The following is a 19,759-nucleotide window of genomic DNA, read 5'->3' as shown; positions in this document are numbered from 1 at the left end:
ATATATATATATATATATATATATATATATATATATATATATATATATATATATATATATATATATATATATATATATATATATATATATATCTGGTTTGTGTGCAGTGAGTATGCACAAATAGCACAAATTAAGAACATATGAATGTTTTAGGCTGGACATCATGCTTTGAAATTTTATTACATGTCTTCCATAAATTATCATAGAAATGCCTTTATATTATTTTATTTGTTAATTTGTTTATTTATTTACTGTATTGTTATTTATCTATTTACTTATCTATTTATTTATTTATTTATCTTTCGGTTCCATTATTATTTATCTATTTGTACATTTGTTGACCGTATTTTTATTTATTTATTTATTTATTTATTTATTTATTTATTTATTTATATTGCATTGTTATGTATGTGTTTATTTACCCCACTATTTATTTATTTATTTATTTTTCGGTTCCGTTATTTATTTATTTATTTATTTATTTATTTATTTATTTATTTATTGTATCTGTGCATTTGTTGACTGTATTTTTATTTATTTATTTATTTATTTATTTATTTATTTATTTATTTTTATTGCATTGTTATGTATGTATTTACCCCACTATTTATTTATTTATTTGTTTTTTATTTACTTTATTTTTGTTTATTTATTTGTATTTGTTGGGGCGGAGGGACTGAACAGTAAATAGCTACTCACCAGCGGCTCCTTGGTTTTGACCAGGCTTACAATCTTCACCGAATCTTCCTCCTCGTCAATAACGCCATCGGGTACTTGAGGTAGAGTCGGCTCATAATCCCTCCGAGCGACTGCGTCGTGGACGTACAGAAGACTCTGTCCGACAATCGCAAAAGCCTCAACGCAATGTGAAACGTGATATTTCATTGCAGGAAAATGTTGCGTTGCACCAGAAGTATTCCCGATGTGAATCTCAACATTACCCTACGGAGAATTTAGATATCTGTCTCAAAGCGCGAATGATGACTAAGCACATTTGTCAGTAGGTGGACTTGTTATCCATCGATTGCCTCTTTGCTGAGACGCCTCTATTACCTGAGATGTGCCTGTGGCTACAATCAATGCCCCCCCCAAATATCAATCATACTATGTTGAACAATGGCGTCTCTCCTAGTATGCTAGCGTACCTGAGCTTCAAGCCAACAACAAGCGCGGTCATTAACACTGTTCAAACAAACTAGCTAGTTTTCAGTTTACTCGTTGGACGATTGCGTGAGTCTGGACATGAGTCTGAGTAGCAACCCTCCACCTCCACGTCAGCTAACACTAATAAACACGACCGAGAGGGTTAGGCTTGATCGAAGGCAGCAACCCCCTCATTTGGAGAAAGAAAATGCAATCCATTTGAACGTATTTGTTATTCCACATGACCCACGGAAGAGGGAAGTGTTGGAAACCAAGTGTTAAAAGCATTTCAAGGCTTGAGTCGAAGCTCGTTACGTTACGCTGTCACGGTAGCTCGCGGGGTCAGAAAACAGGTATTTTTTGGTTACTTGATGATGTTTTGGTCAACTTCTGCACTTGTTCATTCAACGTGGGGGTGATTTAGGAGAGGGAATACCTGCATAAAGTGGATTTGAGAGTCAGCTTCCAAATTAAACAATGCTCTACCATGTTTAACCTGGCCAGGGGAATAAAGCCCCGGGCTACTTAACTCCTAGGGTCATGTCATGGACACACGAATCCCTCTTGTGATGAGGGGATTAACGCAAATATGAACTATGAACTATTAACTAACCAATTAATTAGTTAATTGGTTAGTTAATCAATTAGTAAATTAAAAATAAATCGCTAAATTAGGAATAAGCGGTACGGAAAATGGAGGGATAGCTAAATAAATAGCTAGATAGCTAGCTGGCTGGATAGCTAGATAGCTACCTAGCTAGATGGCTAGATAGCTAGCTCGATAAATGGGTGGATGGACGAACAGATAGATCTAATTATGTAAATAAATGAAGTTGAACACCCGAGGGTAACTATGAAATGCGCACTGTAAATGCTGCTGATACATTTGTTTATAACTGCTATCCCATAGTTGACCAGCAGATGGCTGTGCTTTATTTTTCTTGACATTACATTGGGTTGTTGTCACTTCCGGTACAGGTTTTACTTTACGCGCTTCTTCAAGTTTGATTTTTCACTGAGAAGATGGTGAGAATGGACATGCTTTATCGCTGTACTGTTTAGCACGGAAAAGATAAAAAGGACATAGATCAAAACTTCCATTTTGGACGTAAAGCGGGCAAAGTCGTTTGTACAATTTCATTGCATACACTTTATTTCATTGATGTAAAGTCCAAATGTTTATGTGTAAATAATAGCTATATTTTTATACTTGTTTGTAGTTCTACGGTGATGTCGGTGGTGTGAAATCACATTCAAGAATTAACAGTACAAAGAACCGGAGTCCTCTGTTTTGAATGGGAGCACACGCACCTTGACGTGAGGTTGACATAAGAGGGCGAGAAGGTCTTTCACTTCTTCTCTCCATTTATGGGGAATCAGATCTTCATATAGCTGGAAATAGAGAAAAACAGACCGTGTGCTTTAAAGATGTCAGGTGGACAGTATTGTTGTACTGAGCCTTGCACTTGAAGTCGAGGTTTAATATGGGTGAGGCGGGAACCGAAAGGTTGAGTGAAATTCAGACGACGGCGGTGACTCATGTCGGCCATTTTTGGAATTATAAAAACGAAACGCCGGCGTCTTCAAGGCTACACGACAGCTGTGGCGACAGATAACCTTGAGCGACGGGCGGCCAGTGTCTGCGCGCAGTCGCCCGCTTGTCAAGCATGTTACTTTAATGACTTGTACTGCTTCAAGATGTCGAGGCGCGCTCTCGAGACACAAATATGAAGGTCATTAGTTTCCACCGTGAGCAAACGGGAGCGTCTCTGAGGGGAAACAGACGCACGGTTTGGCCATTCCAGTCGATCTTGATGATTGAAGCCAGGCAGAGTGTCACAGTCAGATGAAATCGGGAGCAATAAGAATGAGATGAGGATAAGGATTGATGGTCAAGATGGAGAACTGGCAGGAGTTGCTTTTTGTAAACAGGCTGACGAGAACACATGCTGGAAAAAATGGCATTTAGGTTGAATGTGTAAATAGCGTATACGTCAATAGGTGACTAAGTAAGAAGATTGATGCGGATCACAGATGGTGGTGAGGGGGTGCCACTTTGGGCAAACACCGTGCGTGTGGGCCCTGTCACTTTGTCTTCGATGTGAAATTAATTGCGGTCCCCAAAAGGGTTTTAGCAGCCGGCACATTGTCCTCGCCGAGCGAATTTACCACATTCAGTGATGCCGTTTTGATGAGGTTGCCCTCGGTTGTTCAGCCTTATTTATGCAAAAAGTCCAATATGGTGCCCGAGGAGGCACACGTCAGCAAATGCTCTCACGAACCTTGCTTTTTTGTTGTTTTTGTGCTTTCTTTTGTCACTTTGAGTTGTGTGTTGTGTGGAATGGATACAGATTGTTTTTCAGCATTTTTGGCCACCACATTCATCAAGGAGGAGGCGCTGCTAAGTGGTTGCGCCTTTTCGGCAACACGACTATGCCAGCACTGTTTTTTATTTGGGAGGAATGTCGGTGCCATTTGACTGTCATCACTGGACAGCTCGGGGGCGACTGTGCTTTTCTGCAGCATTTTCACTACCCCGCTTTTTTCAGCGCAAAGGTTGGTGCTATTGGACAGTCTGCGGCTGGATGGATGCATGGCTTGAGCAGCCCGAGATGAGAAGAAAGGAGCGTCAGCGAAGAGCGCCGATGCGTATGTAGAACTGTTGCGGCTTGATATTGAAGCAGATTTACGTGGGACAGGAGAATCTATTTTCGTCAATGGATACTACAGCCTCGTGCTTGCTTTCAACATTTAGCTTGTAGCAGATGTGCACATTTCACCATTACGTCCCTGATCCACTGGTGAAAAGGACGCTTTGATCATCTCCTCTTTCATCTAGAACTGCTTCATACAATAAAGAGGGTGCAGAAAGTGTTTAAGATTAAATGACTGTCTTTTGTGTTGTGTGACATTATTTATTTATTTATTTTTGTTGTGTTGTTGTTTTCGCAAGAGTGGCTGCCTTTCCAGCAGCTCATGTATTTTGTTTTTCTACTTCTTTCTTTCCTTTCCTCTTTCTCTCTTCACTTTGCTGTTGTGAAATGTAAATGTCTCCACTGCGAGACTAATAAACATTTAAAATGTTAATATGGAAAAAGTACAAAAACTCCCAAGTTTCATTCATTGTAACTCAATGATATAAGTGTAAAAAAACTGCGCTCCGTTCATTGCTTCTGCGTGACGGTAGTGTGATCTGTTAGGAGGAGGAAACTATTCAAAGCGTGACAAATGTTTTCCCGATGCCTCTGCAGTCATCCCGTTTTTAAGCAGGATGATTGTCTACAAAAGATGTTTGGGAAGAGTCGCTTACATGCAAGGCCAACCCGGTTGCACATTCTTGGATGGGAGTGGGTCGTCTGTTCGCAAAGTGCCTCAGCCGCTCGTGGATCTGTGGAGACGTTCAAAGTATGAACAATAAATATCCTCCCTGTGCTAAAAGTACATGGAATTGAACGTACTTTTGGAACTGCCGCAGATGGCAATAAACTACAACATGTTCATGACTCAAGTTAACGCGACGTGAAAGAGCCCATTACTGTATTATTTTCCGAGTCTTCGTTCAATTTTAATGTCGTGGTGATTCATTCATCAATGTCCTTTTTATTTTGGGAAATATTGACTATTCCAGACGCTGGAAATTGGAAACTGGCTCCGTTTTGTCGGATTTTGCGGATTACACGAGAACACCTATCCTGTCAGTCGGACATCTGTCCCCTGATGCATTGCCGAGTACTGTGTGTACGTAAGTAAAGATTAATATCTATGCATCCGGTCATACAGTGTGTGCGTGTGTGTGTGTGTGTGTGTGTGTGTGTGTGTGTGTGTGTGTGTGTGTGTGTGTGTGTGTGTGTGTGTGTGTGTGTGTGTGTGTGTGTGTGTGTGTGTGTGTTGGGGGGAGGGGTTATGCGTATGACCTTAAAAAGCAGGTGGAGCTTCTTCTCCATCAACGTGCTGTGGAGGAAGCGGTAATCCTCCTCTTGGTCACTTTGAGACACAGTGCCAGACATCGCTGTTGGAAATAGACTACAAAGGTCAGAGTAAAGGAAGTACGGTACATTTAAAATGTTAATATGGAAGAATTGCCGTGACAAAAACAAAAAAACTCCCAAGTTTCATTCATTGTAACTCAATGATATAAGTGTAAAATAGAATACAACACATCTTGATTAACTGTATATCGCCCTTTCAAAACAGCTCCAATTCCAACGTCTTTTTTATTTATGTATATTTTATCACACCAAAAAGTAAAACAAAAATAAATCAATGAAAGGATGATTGTTGATAAAGTCATTAAATATCCTTCCATTAAATACTGTATGTACTCCAGGGTCAACGATGAAATAGGAAAAAAAATGGTTAACTAAACCAATTTGTGATGCCTTACTGCCCCCTACTGATTATACTATGTAGTACACCCTTTAATACATGATTGGAACGTTCTTACTGTAAATGTCCAAAGCAGAATATTGAGTTTTATTTGACACTGTACTTTTACTATGTTCAGTGTAGTGATTCAAAACTGCTGTTTTACATCTAGAGATTCTTCACACCAATGTCACTGTTTCATTATTCGATGCACAGTTCAATGAATTTATACACAACTGCAAATTGAGCTTTTTATTATTTTAGAAATTTATTTTCGAAAAGGCAGACTTTTAAATTGTCCAATATCTAGTTAGATATAGTACATGTGGTCATATTGGACTGGTCCTTCTCCACGCTATTGTAAATTTAAGCAAAGCCATGCGGAATCACACTTACCAGTTAGGATGAGGGTTCAGATCAACTGTTTTCCAACCTTGAACAGGGTTGTGGAGTGTTCTTAGCCAGATTGTAGAACATACTTTTATTCAGTCAATATATGTCTGTGCTGACCTAAATCAACCCAGCAGACAATCAATACACCACTATGGTGGTGAATATAACACCCGACATTCGTTCATTCTCCGCATTAAAGAGAAACACTTTTAGAAAAAGATCTGAACTGTATCAGACTGGGATGTTTTGTAAACCAACTAATTACGTTTTATTGTGATTTTCTTCTTTTCGTTTTGGCTTTACCCTTCAAGGTGTCACCACCGCGAATCAGTGTCCTCCATCTTTAGTTTTTTTTAGGTTTTATTTGCATGTTTGTTTTGGCCAAGCTTATTGTGATCTAATTGGTTCAAATGCTCATCAATTTTCTTACAAAAAACATGATGGTCACGGGTGAATTGGAGCATACAATCAGCTGCATATGGAAAATTTTATTTATCTGGTGTCAATCTAGAAGTTATCTCAAAACCATTTACACATTGACCAAGTCAAGAATCACAATCCTCCATTACGCTGTGGCACAGTACAAAAACGCGGGGCCATTATTTTCCTCTTTGCTGACAAGGAAGAGACACAGTTGAGTAGAAACACAGAAGGCAAATCAACTGCGAGGCAGATGTACCAACCTTTCAACCTCATAAATTGTCGTGTATTTAAATGTTTTGGTGGTTCATGCATCATGCATTGACATCCATCCACAGGCCGTAACATGTTTCTATGGTTGTGGTTTTCAGGGTGCTGGACCACAAAGACAATTGCAAGCATTGTGATTTAATTGTACCACATATCAATTGTGTTAATTGCATTAAGAACACACTCATTACAAATGTAGTAAAGTCAGATGGAATGTCGTGTGTTGATATTGACTAAAACGTGGTTCATTTTTAATAAACTAGTTACTGCTGTTGCCGTTGCACCAACTTTACCGACGTTGTGTAGTTTTCTGCCGCACATATAAAATGTATTTTTTAAACTTATCATAAAAATGGTTACGACGAATTTGAATATGATAGCCATTGCTGAACGGAGATCAGCTGACGTGGGTCAATCGCCACAGAGGCATCATTGCACAAGCTCTCTTTCGGCTTCGTCATGACGTCCTCTGACAGCGACACAAACACCGGAAATACAATAAAATTCAACAACATAAAGCATATCGTTGTAATTATCAATATGGGAAAGAGAATGAAATATCACCAAGAAATATATAATCACAAATGAACGCTGATAACAGAATGTGTGTGTAACAATATGCACATAATTCTAACCCGTCCCACGATGTCTTATGTTTTTTTTTGCAACGTAGCACTTTATTTATTTTGAAAGAAAATAAACGGAACTTGGGTTCCTGAGGAATTCGTTCTCGTTTCCGCCCCCCGTCACCGCTGCGTTCTGCTTAGCGACATCGACTGAGCCTCGTTTAACGTTTACCAAATGATGCTCAAGGGGTGGTTTTAGCTCAACGCCACCCCGCTATGTCGCGCTGGTTGTCCGTGCACGACCTTTAAATCTTTGCGTCTTAAAGAAATGAACCAGGAAGCTTCAGAAAAGAACTAAGAGCCGAGCAGACTGACCGGAGGCCACGGTCCCCCTTCCACATATCGCTAACACACACATACACGCACACATCACTCCGGCCTTGATGGTGATGTATGCAAGGAAACCAACAAGAGTCAGTGATGGGTAAATGAAGAAATATCTTCAAACTTGGGACCCACCCCATTTTAAGATATGCGGTTAATCGTTGGCTATGTTGTGTTTGTAGTAGCGGTTAGCTAGCTTCTAGTGATACATGCTAACAATTTGCACTCGGTTCAGAGTTACGGTTGCTTCCTGAAGCTTTACCGCGAGCTCACCATCGAGATAATAAAACAACTCCAAAGCTTTCGGTAACACATTAAATAATAAAATAATGCCACGCGTTCGAATGTAATTGAAAGACAACGAAACAACCGATACAGTCCCGAGTTGATCTAATTTGGCTATCGCCTATTATTTTCATGATTCGTTTCTTGATCAGTATTGACTGTCAAAGGAAACAGCTATGATTTAAACATTTTTTATGTCTACACAGGTGCGCCGACAGAAGGGATTCCCAGTCCTATCAGGTATGATTGAAAGAGAAAACCTATCAAACGGGCCTCCATCAATGATGTCTTCCGAAGACAATTTACTTATACACGTTTGACATGTATTGCTCTTTTGGATGCTGCAAGAGTGTTTTTGCATAGTGTCCATTAAGTGTACGTTCTCACTGAAGTACTCAATAAACATCAAAACCTAACTAACATGTTTTCCCTCTGCCTCTTTCCAGACCCATAAATCTCAGCCAAAGAGCCAGACCGGCAGCCTTCACCGTTACGACAAGGTGCGCGATGGCCCATCAGACTCCACACCTCCTTATAAGATGCTGCGGCGGTCAGATGAAAGTCCTGTCAGCAAACACGGAGACGCCACAGGACACGGCAAGGCCAAAATCGGCCACACTGTTCGAGCTAAAAACGGTAAGACGGTATCAGGGTGTCATCCACTGGCTCATCTTTAACTTTTAGGGAAAAAAAATGTTTACAGTAAGTATTCTCTCATAAGGAATTCTGTCAAACGGCAGTTCCTTAATCTGTCGAAAAATCGTATGCATTTTTTGTTACCACTAAATGATAGCAAGGACAGATTCCCTTCTGATATCCGGAACACGGAATTACAATCCATGCAAAATTGTCTTTAAAAAAGTTGTCTGTTCAGTCATTTTTCATGCCAGTGACATAGTTGCGGCTACATGGGCAGAGGATGATGCGCAGTATAGTGGGAAACGCCAGGTTATCCTTATGAGCTTGCTTTCAAAATCGGGCATTGTGTGGAAGTTGTATTGGGTGGGTCTAGTCACTTGCAAGATTGGTAATCATGGCAAACGTAAGAGAGTCGTTATGAACATAGAAGAAATAGTGAAGTGTATTAAAATAAGCGAAGAAGGATATAAAGTGATAGAATTCAAGAAATAGTCAGTGGGCAAAAGGCAAGTATAAAAACAAAAAATATGCAACAGTACAAAAACAGACGTAAGTTACTAGTGCCTCAAAAGACAAAATATCCGGAAGTGAATGACATGATGAAGATGATGCTGACAGCGACGACGACCCCCGTGCTGACATTAAAGGACAACCGATGTCTCCGGACAAGTATTTGTAAAATGGCTTCAAATGACTTCTACTGAGCGTATTTTACAAAGATTCCACCGCATATAGCTATATTTTACGTTTTAAGACTTGTGCTGAATATTCCGGAAGTCTTGTTTTTGAGTTGGTGACGAGTCCGTACGTGACGTCACTGAAGGAACGCCCCTGATGGGAAAAAAAGGACACATTGTAGCAGTCCTTCCATCACGTCAATGCCTGTTTGGTCTGAAAACCTTGTGTTGCACCAGAATGCGCCAGAAGAGGGCGTCCAAGCTCCATGGAAGGAATTTATCAGCCTGTGGAAATGAGCTGATTAATTCCTCACAGGAGGTCGCCATTTTTTGCCTCTTTTTGGGTGAGACATTTCCCCCCAATGTTGCCTCAAAATGGCACGGAATAAATTCTTTAATCGATTGCAAACATGTATGCTTTCCTCTTCAGAACTATTTGAATTATATTCATAACTGGATGAGTAACAAGAAAGCATATTCTCCGAATCTGAAGCCATTGTTTTGATTCTCCAGTAATGCAAGACGTCTTGGCGTGACGTCACGAACTGGGCCGGGACTTTCTGAAAATGCCCAATTCGCAGCTCAATTTTTTTGCAGATTTTGGACACTTTAAGTCATTTTTATTGGTGTTTTGCATTTGACTAAAAATATCATACTGCGTGTTTTGGCTATTTTAGATGCTATAAAACGTTTTTCTGATGTCAGTTAGGAAACAAACAAAGTGACGTTGGTTGTCCTTTAAGTCACTGTCCAGCAAAGAAGCTATGGAGATGCTTTCCAAACAACTCCGGTATGCACTGGAGTCAGCTGATTTTACTGATCAGCGGGACAGTTAATTTGGAACTGGCAATAAAGCTTTACGACAACCAAGCAAACATCTTGATTATGGAAAACCCAAGCAACAACAAAACAATGAAGAGATAAACGTCTTTCATATTGTCTTCTATTTTTTTCGGGATTTACTGTATTTTTACTTTTATGCACAATATATTTTGCTATCAAAACTTGTTTTGTTACGTACGTTGATAACATATTTGTTCATATGTTTATACAGCTCATGCATAATTTATTTTCACGTTCAGACAGCACACACACTATCATAAATTCCCACAAGGAAATTCTGTTATAAGGAAAATTTTGGTACCAAAAAAACGTGATTCCTTATGAGAGAATACTTACTGTACTTATATTTTGAGAGTACAATAATGTATATTTGAGCACCTTTTGAGAGGGAGAGCTCAACACGAAACTTTGCATTGTTAGCAATGTTTTCAACGGGATGCAACAACACAGAAATGTCTTGAAACAACCCTTGTGTTGTTTTTTATTGGGATTTTTTTTTCACATACAGAAGTACAGTATCAGCACTGGTACGGGTGTTGGTACAAACTCAGGGTATTTGTTCAGAAAAAAAATATTTTTAAAGCATTTTCACTATACAATGAGACCTCAGCTTACGAACTTAATTGGTTCCCAGACAGAGTGTGTAAGCCAAAAAGTGTGTATCACAAAAAAAAAATTCCCATAGGAAACCATTAAAATGAGATTAATCCGTTACGAGGTTTCCATAAAATATACTTTTCAACTAAATAAGCCTTAAAACTACACACACAACATACCTTATTCTATGTATAATAAATGTGCTATTGTATTGTAATGAAAGAAATACACTGCAGTGTATAATAAAGTCACTTTATTTACATTTGTGATGGTCGTTGATGGCTCTTAATTGATACCTGTTGCTTTCTGACTTGTAAGGTCTTACGAAACTGAGGCATCACATTATCATTCATCATGTTGATGATTCTCATAGCATTTTCTGGATGGAACTGTTCAATAAGAGCCTGCACAAATCAAATCCTCTGTGTTGAGGACCTCATTATAGTCAGCAACAAGCTCCTCGATGTCATCTGCATCCACTTCGAGTCCCGTAGTTGCTGCCAGAGATTTTATTACAACAAAAGGCGCGAGTCCGGTGATTCCACGGACGCGGACTAAAACACGTCATTAGTCACGTGAAAGCATCGACTAAATAACGCCTTTGTGTAATCTTTACACAAAGGCGTTGTTTAGTCTATGTGAGAAACACGAACGAGGTGTGTGTTTGTGGCGTCACATGTGCACACAGCGGCTGTCATGTGAATCTCAGCCTGACACATCTCTCACGCTGTGTGTCACTTCCCTGAGAGTAACATTTCACATCTCTCACGCTGTGTGTCACTTCCCTGAGAGTAACATTTTTCATTTCCACCATTGCCACCATCCTTCGTCTAAAAGCTTTACAGTGTTGTGTAAACTTTACACAAAGGCGTTATTTAGTCGATGGTGGAAATGGAGAATGTTACTCTCAAGGAACTGACACACAGCGTGGGAGATGTGTTAGGCTGAGATTCACATGACAACCGCGGTGTGCACATGTGACGCCACAAACGCACACCTTGTTCGTGTTTCTCAATGATCTTCTCGACGGTGATTTTATTTTTTGTGTCTTCTGCGGCTGAACACGAGCCTGTGGTGGTTTTTTTTCATAGTACTAAAATTATCTGCAAAAAGCTCATTGGAGGCGATTGACGTGTGAATTCAGAGAGATGGCGTGGAAAGTAGCGCCGGCTGGAGTGCTGTTCGGTCGTGTGCTTCCGCCGAAGATCACTTCGCCAGCCGTAGTGGGTGTGTATCGCGAAATTAGTGTGTATTTCAAGGTTTAATTTTCATAAAATTGATGTTCGTAGAACGAATAGTTCGTAAGATAAGGTGTTCGTAAGCTGAGGTCTCTGTATTGAGGGTGGCCCGTTTCTTGCATTTGCTGTTACGTTCCGAATGGGTTTGTTGCAGGCACCAACGAATCTCCTCACGAGAACTCTCAAAACAACAGTTCCCACCATGGTGCCGACTCACATTCAGCTCAGAGCAAGCCCGCAGAGCGGGTAAGATCATGTCCAATTTTTTTCTTCTATTTCATAAACACAACATTAAGCGGTAGGTGCCGCTGTATTTTGGCAAACGCTCTCTTCCAGAACACATAACATCTGTATTCATATCTGCCAATTACTCCGGTTTCGCCATAATGAGTATGGTTTTCTTTATTGGATTGTCTGTACCTTTATTTGTCTTGCAGTGGAGAAATTTACATTTCACATCAGCAAAGTTGTGAAAGGCAGAGGAAAGGAAAAGGTTACGGTTTGTTCATGAAAATTACGGTTTCCAATAAAAACAATAAGTCAAAAATTGACAAAATAGTAAATACCCAACATTCATTCAAAACACGAGATCGCTAAGGATCATATCTAAATTTGGAACAGGTGATTGGCAGAGTGCTAGCTGTTAGCCTCATATAGATAAATTGCGAATGTGCGTGCCACGGGTCATTCCTGGAATCGAGAGTTCAGAGTTAGCATTGTTTTTATCATTGTCTTGTAATGGCATCTGCCGGAGATAAAACAACCAAAAGTTTGAAATCAAAAAGAAAACTACAGTCGTTTCATGAGGAATACTCTCAAGCATATCCAGGAGTTATACTTTGGTCAAGAAAAGGTAAAAATTACGCGAGTTTGTAATTGGAATTTGTTGATAGCTATTTTTGTCAACCCATAGGAATGTAGTTTAGGTGTGCATATTTGAAGTTACTAACAACTAAGATTGATTATTAAATGTTTCAAAGTCAAAGTCAGCTTTATTGTCAAATATGCTAATATGCATGACATACAGCACATATTAAATTAATGTCATCTCGGACCCAGCGTGCAAAACAATCAAAGCACTTATAACATGGCTAATGTTTGATTATAAAATATTTCTATTTTATTTTACAAAGATCCCACGGCATAAAGCAATATTTTACGTTTTAAGACTCACGCTGAATATTCAGGAAGTCTTGTTTTCAAGACGACGCCTGACGTGACGTCACATCTGGAACGCCACTGACCGAGAAAGCGACATACTATACATTTTGGGTACTTTGTTCGGTCTGAAGACTTTGTGTTGATCCGTGTTGAAGGTAAAATTAGAGGGAAAAACATAAATAACGCGACAGTGAATCATCGTGTGTTGCACCAAGACTACTATTTGATACTAGTTGACAAATTCCCAGCAGACAAACAGCCCATTTCCATCAGAGCTTGGACGCCATCTTGTGCATTTTCTGGACGCGACATTGGAGTCCAGACGCTTCAAAGTGAGACAGAAGGACTTTAATCGATTGCAAACATTTATGCTTTCCTCTTCAGAACTATTTGAAACATATTCATAACTGGATGTGTAACAAGAAAGCATCTTCTCTGAATCTGAAGCCAATGTTTTGATTCTCGAGCAAGGCAAGATGTCCTGGCGTGACGTCACAAACAAGGAGACGGGACCTTCTGAAACTCGCCATTTCCGGTTTCATTTTGACGTCGTTTTTGGACACTTTAAGTCATTTTTATTGGTGTTTTGCATTTGACTAAAAATATCACCATGTGTGTTTTGGGTATTTTCAATGCTCTAAAACGTTCTTCTGATGTCAGTTAGGACACAAAAAATGTTGTCGGTTGTCCTTTAAAAATGGTTTGGCTTCAGGGGGTGCTTAGCCCCCCTGCCCGCCTGACCAGGACTTTGTCAGGGACCGACCGGGGCCTTTGGCTCCTGGACCGCGGTATATTACTAGGCTTTTCTGGTTTCAGAAGTTGCCAGGTATGTGTATTTCGTCTTATCCTATTCGGCTGTAATAATAACGATGAAATATAAATGTCCTTGTGTCACGACCAGGATCCAGCTGATGACTGGACAGAACACATCAGCTCTTCTGGGAAAAAGTACTACTACAACTGTCGCACTGAGGTCTCCCAATGGGAGAAGCCCAAAGACCTTTTGGAGAGGCAAGTCATTACCATGAAATATTCATTTAGTGCCTTACAAGAGAGGCTTCGGGTTCCTGTGGTGCACCTTGAACCTGCCGAGTGTCACAACGACTACTGTTTTGCATTTACGGCAGAGAGCAACGGCAAAAAGACCCGGCCAAGTTGGCGGCCAACAGTTTCCCCAGGGACATGGACTACAGACAAGAGGCCTTGCAGGACAAAGCTTCGAGTAAGACAGAAGCCTGCTTCAAATTTTCATTTGACTTGAATAAAAATGCATCAGATGTATCAGAATCAGAATCATCTTTATTGCCAAGTATGTAGAACACACAAGGAATTTGTTTCCGGTAGAACAATATCAATACAGTAAAGTCTCGTTATATCGATATCGGATATATCGATAGTCCCGGTTATATCGATACAATTTCTATGCACGCACGGAGAAAATTACATGCAAACAGGGTCGGATATATCGATAGTCCCGGTTATATCGATATTTTTTCGGACTCCCTTGAATATCGATATAACGAGACTTTACTGTATATCAATATCAATGGATGCCGTCTTTTTATCGATTGAGATTCATCTGAAAAATGTCGTCTTCACAGAGAACACTTCCGGCGACCAATCAAATGCATCCATTTCCGGCCCCGCATCCTCTTCCTCTCAGACCTTAAACTCATCTTCCATCACATCGACCACATCCACGTCGTCCTCTTCCTCGTCGAGCGGGCCGTTAAGTCAAAGCGGCCAGTCGTCATCGCCGGCGCTTCTTCAGGATCCGGCCCTCCTGCGCCAGCTTCTTCCCGCACTTCAAGCGACGCTGCAAATGAATAACGGCGGGATGGACGTGGCCAAGCTCAATGAGGGTGAGAAGGTCAAATGGAATTGGGCTTTAACCTCTCGTCTTTCCGCTCTTGGGTTCTTATTCAATCCAAATTTTCAAACTTTTTAGTCGTCCATCTCTCACCTGTGCGTACTTTATTTTGCGACATCTTCCCCCCACCCCCCTCCAGTCTTGGCAGCCGCCGTCACCCAAGCGTCCTTGAGGTCTGTGCTTCATAAACTCCTCACAGCGGGACCCGCTTTCAACATCACGGCTTTGCTGTCAGCCGCTCAGCACGCCAACCCAGGTACAACCTCCGTGCAGTTCCTCGCCGTCTGCCCGTGCCTGCCCAAAATTTATTTCAGATGTTCCGCTGTCCTTTTTATGCCTTTAATGTTCTCAACCTCCCCGCCGTGTCGTCATTGACTTTTGAGCCTATTTTGCATTGACTTAAAGTGAACTCCCATTTCAATATCAAACGTGTTCCTTTTGCAAATGTTTTTTTTCCAAGCTGGCTTTTGACGTGCACTTCTCTGACATCTTCAGCTCAACACTCCAGTCAGTCACCTGCGTCTCTTACGTCAGACGCCTCATCGCCACGACCTTACGTGTCACCACGTAACGGCACACCGCAAAGCAACCAGAAAAACCTTCTGAGTGGTCACCAGAGCGGCGTTGCGTCTTCACAAACGAGGGTGAGAAACCCCACTGATGCTTTCAAACTGTTAAAAAAACTGAAAATATATATATATATGTATGTGTGTGTGTGCGTGCGTGCGTGTGTGTGTGTGTGTGTGTGTGTGTGTGCGCGCGCGCGCGTGTGTGTGCATGCATGCATGTATGTATGTATGTAGACGACAGCTTGAAACAAAAAAACAAGTGATAAAAAAGTGAAATGGTGAGAAAATGGATAGAAAACAGTGAAAATCTAACTTGTTTCAACTTTATTGATCGTTCAATGGCAGAGTGTAGACTGCAAGGTTAAAATATCCCATCAATCAGTGTTGCTGTTGCAATATCACAACTTCTAAGATGTCCAACCCAGAGCTCCTTGAGACACTTTATGCAAAAAGCTATCCATTCCATCAAGCCATCAACGACCATCACAAAAGTAAATAAAACGACTTTATACAGTACAGTTTATTTCTTTAATTACAGTACCATAGCACATTTGCTTAGAATATCTTGTTTTCTATCCTTCCCCGCCCCCACCCCATCCCCTTTCAATTTGCTGCTGTGGACTGCAAATTTCCCCATTGTGGGACGAATAAAGGTTTTCTGATTCTGATTATTGCACATTAAATAAGGTATATTGTGTGTAGTTTTAAGGCTTATTTAGTAAAATTATGTTTTATGGGGACCTGGGAACGGATTATTCTCATTTTAATGGTTTCCTATGGGAAATTATTGTTTGGAATACACACTTTTCGCATGACACACACTTTCTGGGAACCAATTAAGTTCATAAGCCAAGGTATCACTGTATATATAAAAAATATGGAATCCATGTATTTGTGACCACCCCCATATTTTCCACATGTCCTGTACGGGTGTCATATATTTTGTCTCCGTAGGCCAACCCATCTTTAGCTAAACAAGGAGGCGCGCCTCCAAGTCAGACTGCGGAAAAGCATCCCGAAGACCCCAGGACTCTCCAGCAAAGAAGGTAGGAGTGCAATCCATTTGGAGAATGGATCCCATACTTCTGCTTCCATTGGCAAACATTGTGGAAGTTGATCTTTTTTGCACGTTGTTACATCACCCACAGCCAGGAGATTCTCTCCTCTGGATCAAACACAGCTGGTGCAACTTTGTCCCAGACAACTTCCGGCGCAAGCGGTCAACCGGAGGCTCCCATGTCCTTCACCCCTTCCCTGGCAGCTCATTTTGATGAGAATCTCATCAAACATATTCAAGGATGGCCTTCCGAGAGCATTGAAAAACAGGTAACAGAGAGACGAACGATGTTGTCAGACTGGAAAGCTCGTCCGGTTGCCAAAATTTTGACGGTCTCGTTTTCCTCCGCCCGTGTCATATTGTTACACAATGTTAACTCATTCACTGCCATTCCCTAATTTATTCGTAACTTGAAAAGTATGACGTGTAGCGCCATTCCCAAATTTGTTTGGGTTTTCTTGCGGGGGGTGCGGATCAAGCTCTGGTCAGACCTCTGGCAATGTTTTGAGGGGGCAGCATTTGCCTTTTGTACAGCTTCCCCGACTTCAACCTCAGATAAATCCGGATCCATATAACTTAAAAATTAACTATTTTTTTCGGATGAAAGAAGAGGGTCCAAGGTTTCTTACGCTGCATTGAATGTTTATGTAGTCCTAAAACTCAATATTCTGCGGGTCCTGCAAATCGAGTGAAAATGACAAGGATGGACACATTTTTGCACATTGTATGGCAGTGAACGAGTTAAGATCATAGACTGTGATTATGAAAGTAGTGCTTTTATTATTTCAATGTTCACGTACGTATATGGAACACTGCACCGCCTATTCGTTTCGTTTTTTGGAGACCTCTAGTGATTGTCATGTTCTTCTCCCCCCTCTCAACAAACACGGCCTGTGCGGCAGGCGGCCCGACTCCGTGAGGACATCCACAACATGGGCAGCTTGTACATGTCGGAACTGTGCACCGAGATGAAAAACCTCCGCTCCCTGGTCAGAGTCAGTGAAATTCAGGCCACGCTGAGGGAACAAAGGTGAGGCCGAGGAAGTCGATAAACACTCGCGCTTTTCTATTGTTACGACTGACCGTCCCGTTTGTGCCCCTTTACCGCAGAATCTTGTTTCTGAGGCAGCAGAGCAAAGAACTGGACAAGCTTAAGAACCAGAACTCTTACATGGTCTAATAGTCCAACGGGGTCGGTCGGGTGTATCACAATGTCGAGAAAAGGGCCCCCCGCCAGACAAGGGCGGGCGCTCTTGCCTTTGCAAGAGCGAGTCGGCGAGGATTCTAGACGCCGGCCACGGCTTTCCTTTGGGGTGAGAGTCTTCATCCTGAACCTGTCTGTCATTCCCACTTCCCCCATTTTTTTTTTTTCTGATTGAAAAGGCAAAACGATACAATGGCACACTTAGCCGGACCCCGAGGACCTCACACTCTTTTCAAACGGCACCTTCTTGGCTAGCTAGCGTATTTGTTTTCGGGGTGTGTTTACAAGTGTCTCATGGAATCGCGGTCCCGTCCGTCGTTTGCATTTGATTTGTTGGTTCAATACATCCAATGAGTTATGCGTCTGAAAATGTATGGCTTCATTGGCGGTAATGTTACTCTTTTTTTTTTTTTGGGGGGGGGGGGGTTGTCAGATTAGTCACCATTCCATTTCCTGAGGTTCCGTTAAAGCCACCGCAATGGCAGAAATCAACTTAGAGGAGGTTATCACCAGATTCCTGATGTTTAAAAGCCATTTGGGGAAATAGTGGGGGGGTGCATACATTATTTGGACCTCGGACAGCTGCTAGTATAATGAGGTCAATTTAATGTGATTGCGTGATCAGTTATGCTTTAGATTTTCTTTAAAAAAATTTAACCATAAAACTTGTTTCCCAAACGCGCAAATTGCGGAGAAATGTTTCATTCCTTTTGTGCTGTGTAACAAGTGAGTGTCAAAATAGCCGAGTGACTGAATTAACAGTCGTGTAAATTATTGACGATTTATTTTTTTGTGCTTGTTGTCATACTGCAGAATCTTGTTGGTGTTTTTTTTCTAGATTTTTGCATTTTGGATTGATTTTTCATTTTGTTTATATACTGCAGTGGCCGTTTGGGTTGAACAATTTGACTTGCAAGGGTTTATTTGTGAATTTTTTTTTACAGAATGTTTTTGCTTTAAATATATACAGTCACTGAAGAACTCTGAGCTCACATTGAACTGCGTTTGTACACACCCAGAAAACTATTTTGTCTTTCAGTCGATGTCCCCCTTTTTTTGTTGCGTAGATATCACCAGATTATGCTGTGCACATTTTTTTTCTCGATGGGGCGTGTGAGATGCAAGGGCTTTGTATTCCGCACAATATGAGATTAAAATATAATACCACACTTCAAAAGCGGCGAGTTTGGGATGCTCGGCTGTCGGTATTCGGATGGCAATTTTGGTGATGCAGTCGGTTACAGAAAATCTTTTGGAGTTTTCTGTTCTGTGTAAAATGACAACCTATGGTTTGTCCACAAGGTGGTGACAGTGAGCAGGTTAGAATAAGCACTTCCTGAACAGCATAGCCCACCACCATTGATTGATTTAAATTTGCTCAATAATTTTCAAAACGCTGCTCATAAAGTGTCATATTAGCAATACTTATTGTCTGTGACTGTAAAGTGTCCTTGGGAGCTTTGGAAGGCGCTTAAAATGTAATGTATTATTATTATAAATACAATAAGACACACCCTTTTTAACCACTGATGCAAAGCGCATCTATGAGCGCAGTCGAATCTTCCTATCATCAACCCAATTTCAGCTGTACGGAACCACGTTGTCAGAGTTTACCAGGAAGTAGTGTTTTGAAATCAAGGTTGAACTTTCCCATCATGTCACAGTTCCAGTTCAGAAGCGTGAGTAGTGGTTAAAAATACATTTCATGAAGACATTTGACATTGTCTACTTCAAAAATATATTTTTTCATATGAATGCTAACACTTGGACTCTATAGGAATGGAAAAAACATCGGTATGACATCAAATGTTCATCGAGTTGCTTGTTCTGTAGCCGCAACGGGACATCAGCCAGTGTCTTGTGCCGCTCCCAAGCCTGGATAAATACAGAGTGTTGTGTCAGGAAGGGCATCCGACGTCAAAGCTTGGCCAAAACAAACATGCCAATCAAACCTTCGAAGACGGAGGACACTGATTCACTGTGGCGACTCCTTTGAAGGAAAAACCCCAAGGGAAAAGAAGATGACAAAATAGTTCACGTTAAAACATTTAACTGATGAAATAGTTCTAAAGAAGATC

General features: G+C 41.0%; 2 protein-coding genes across 2 annotated transcripts in view; one reads left to right on the top strand and one right to left on the bottom strand.

The window, feature by feature from the left end:
- Positions 1–5,957, bottom strand: part of LOC148891560 (MAGUK p55 subfamily member 7-like) — a 28,940-nt gene extending 22,983 nt beyond the window's left edge. Inside the window, exons 1-5 of the mRNA XM_089008007.1 lie at positions 5,905–5,957; positions 5,058–5,152; positions 4,454–4,531; positions 2,455–2,535; positions 700–834 (exon numbers count right to left, since the gene is read on the bottom strand). Of these exons, the coding sequence (XP_088864133.1) occupies positions 700–834; positions 2,455–2,535; positions 4,454–4,531; positions 5,058–5,150 (387 nt within the window). The 5' untranslated portion in view covers positions 5,151–5,152; positions 5,905–5,957. The remainder of the gene's footprint in view (positions 1–699; positions 835–2,454; positions 2,536–4,453; positions 4,532–5,057; positions 5,153–5,904) is intronic.
- Positions 5,958–7,333: 1,376 nt separating this feature from the next.
- LOC148891559 (WW domain-containing adapter protein with coiled-coil-like) lies at positions 7,334–18,850 on the top strand. Its single transcript, XM_089008601.1, has 13 exons — positions 7,334–7,641; positions 8,033–8,066; positions 8,273–8,462; positions 11,975–12,066; positions 13,883–13,992; positions 14,109–14,203; positions 14,583–14,843; positions 14,991–15,107; positions 15,347–15,495; positions 16,375–16,466; positions 16,569–16,746; positions 17,380–17,507; positions 17,588–18,850. The coding sequence occupies exons 1-13, from the start codon at positions 7,601–7,603 to the stop codon at positions 17,655–17,657; spliced, it is 1,557 nt and encodes a 518-aa protein (XP_088864727.1). The 5' UTR covers positions 7,334–7,600; the 3' UTR covers positions 17,658–18,850.
- The last annotated feature ends 909 nt before the right edge of the window (positions 18,851–19,759 follow it).

This window comes from Hippocampus bargibanti, linkage group LG11, assembly GCF_051943395.1.
Source record: "Hippocampus bargibanti isolate YZ-2025 linkage group LG11, ASM5194339v1, whole genome shotgun sequence".
Taxonomy (NCBI): Eukaryota; Metazoa; Chordata; class Actinopteri; order Syngnathiformes; family Syngnathidae; genus Hippocampus; species Hippocampus bargibanti.
Note: the sequence above shows the minus strand (reverse complement) of the source record. Positions and strands in the feature narration are given on the sequence as shown.

Excerpts from the sequence above, each read along its gene's own strand:
- LOC148891559 (XM_089008601.1), top strand. The coding sequence starts at position 7,601 with ATGGTGATGTATGCAAGGAAACCAACAAGAGTCAGTGATGG. Across the intron at positions 8,463-11,974 it reads CACTGTTCGAGCTAAAAACG|GCACCAACGAATCTCCTCAC; the intron begins GTAAGACGGTAT and ends GGTTTGTTGCAG. Across the intron at positions 14,204-14,582 it reads CTTGCAGGACAAAGCTTCGA|AGAACACTTCCGGCGACCAA; the intron begins GTAAGACAGAAG and ends TCGTCTTCACAG.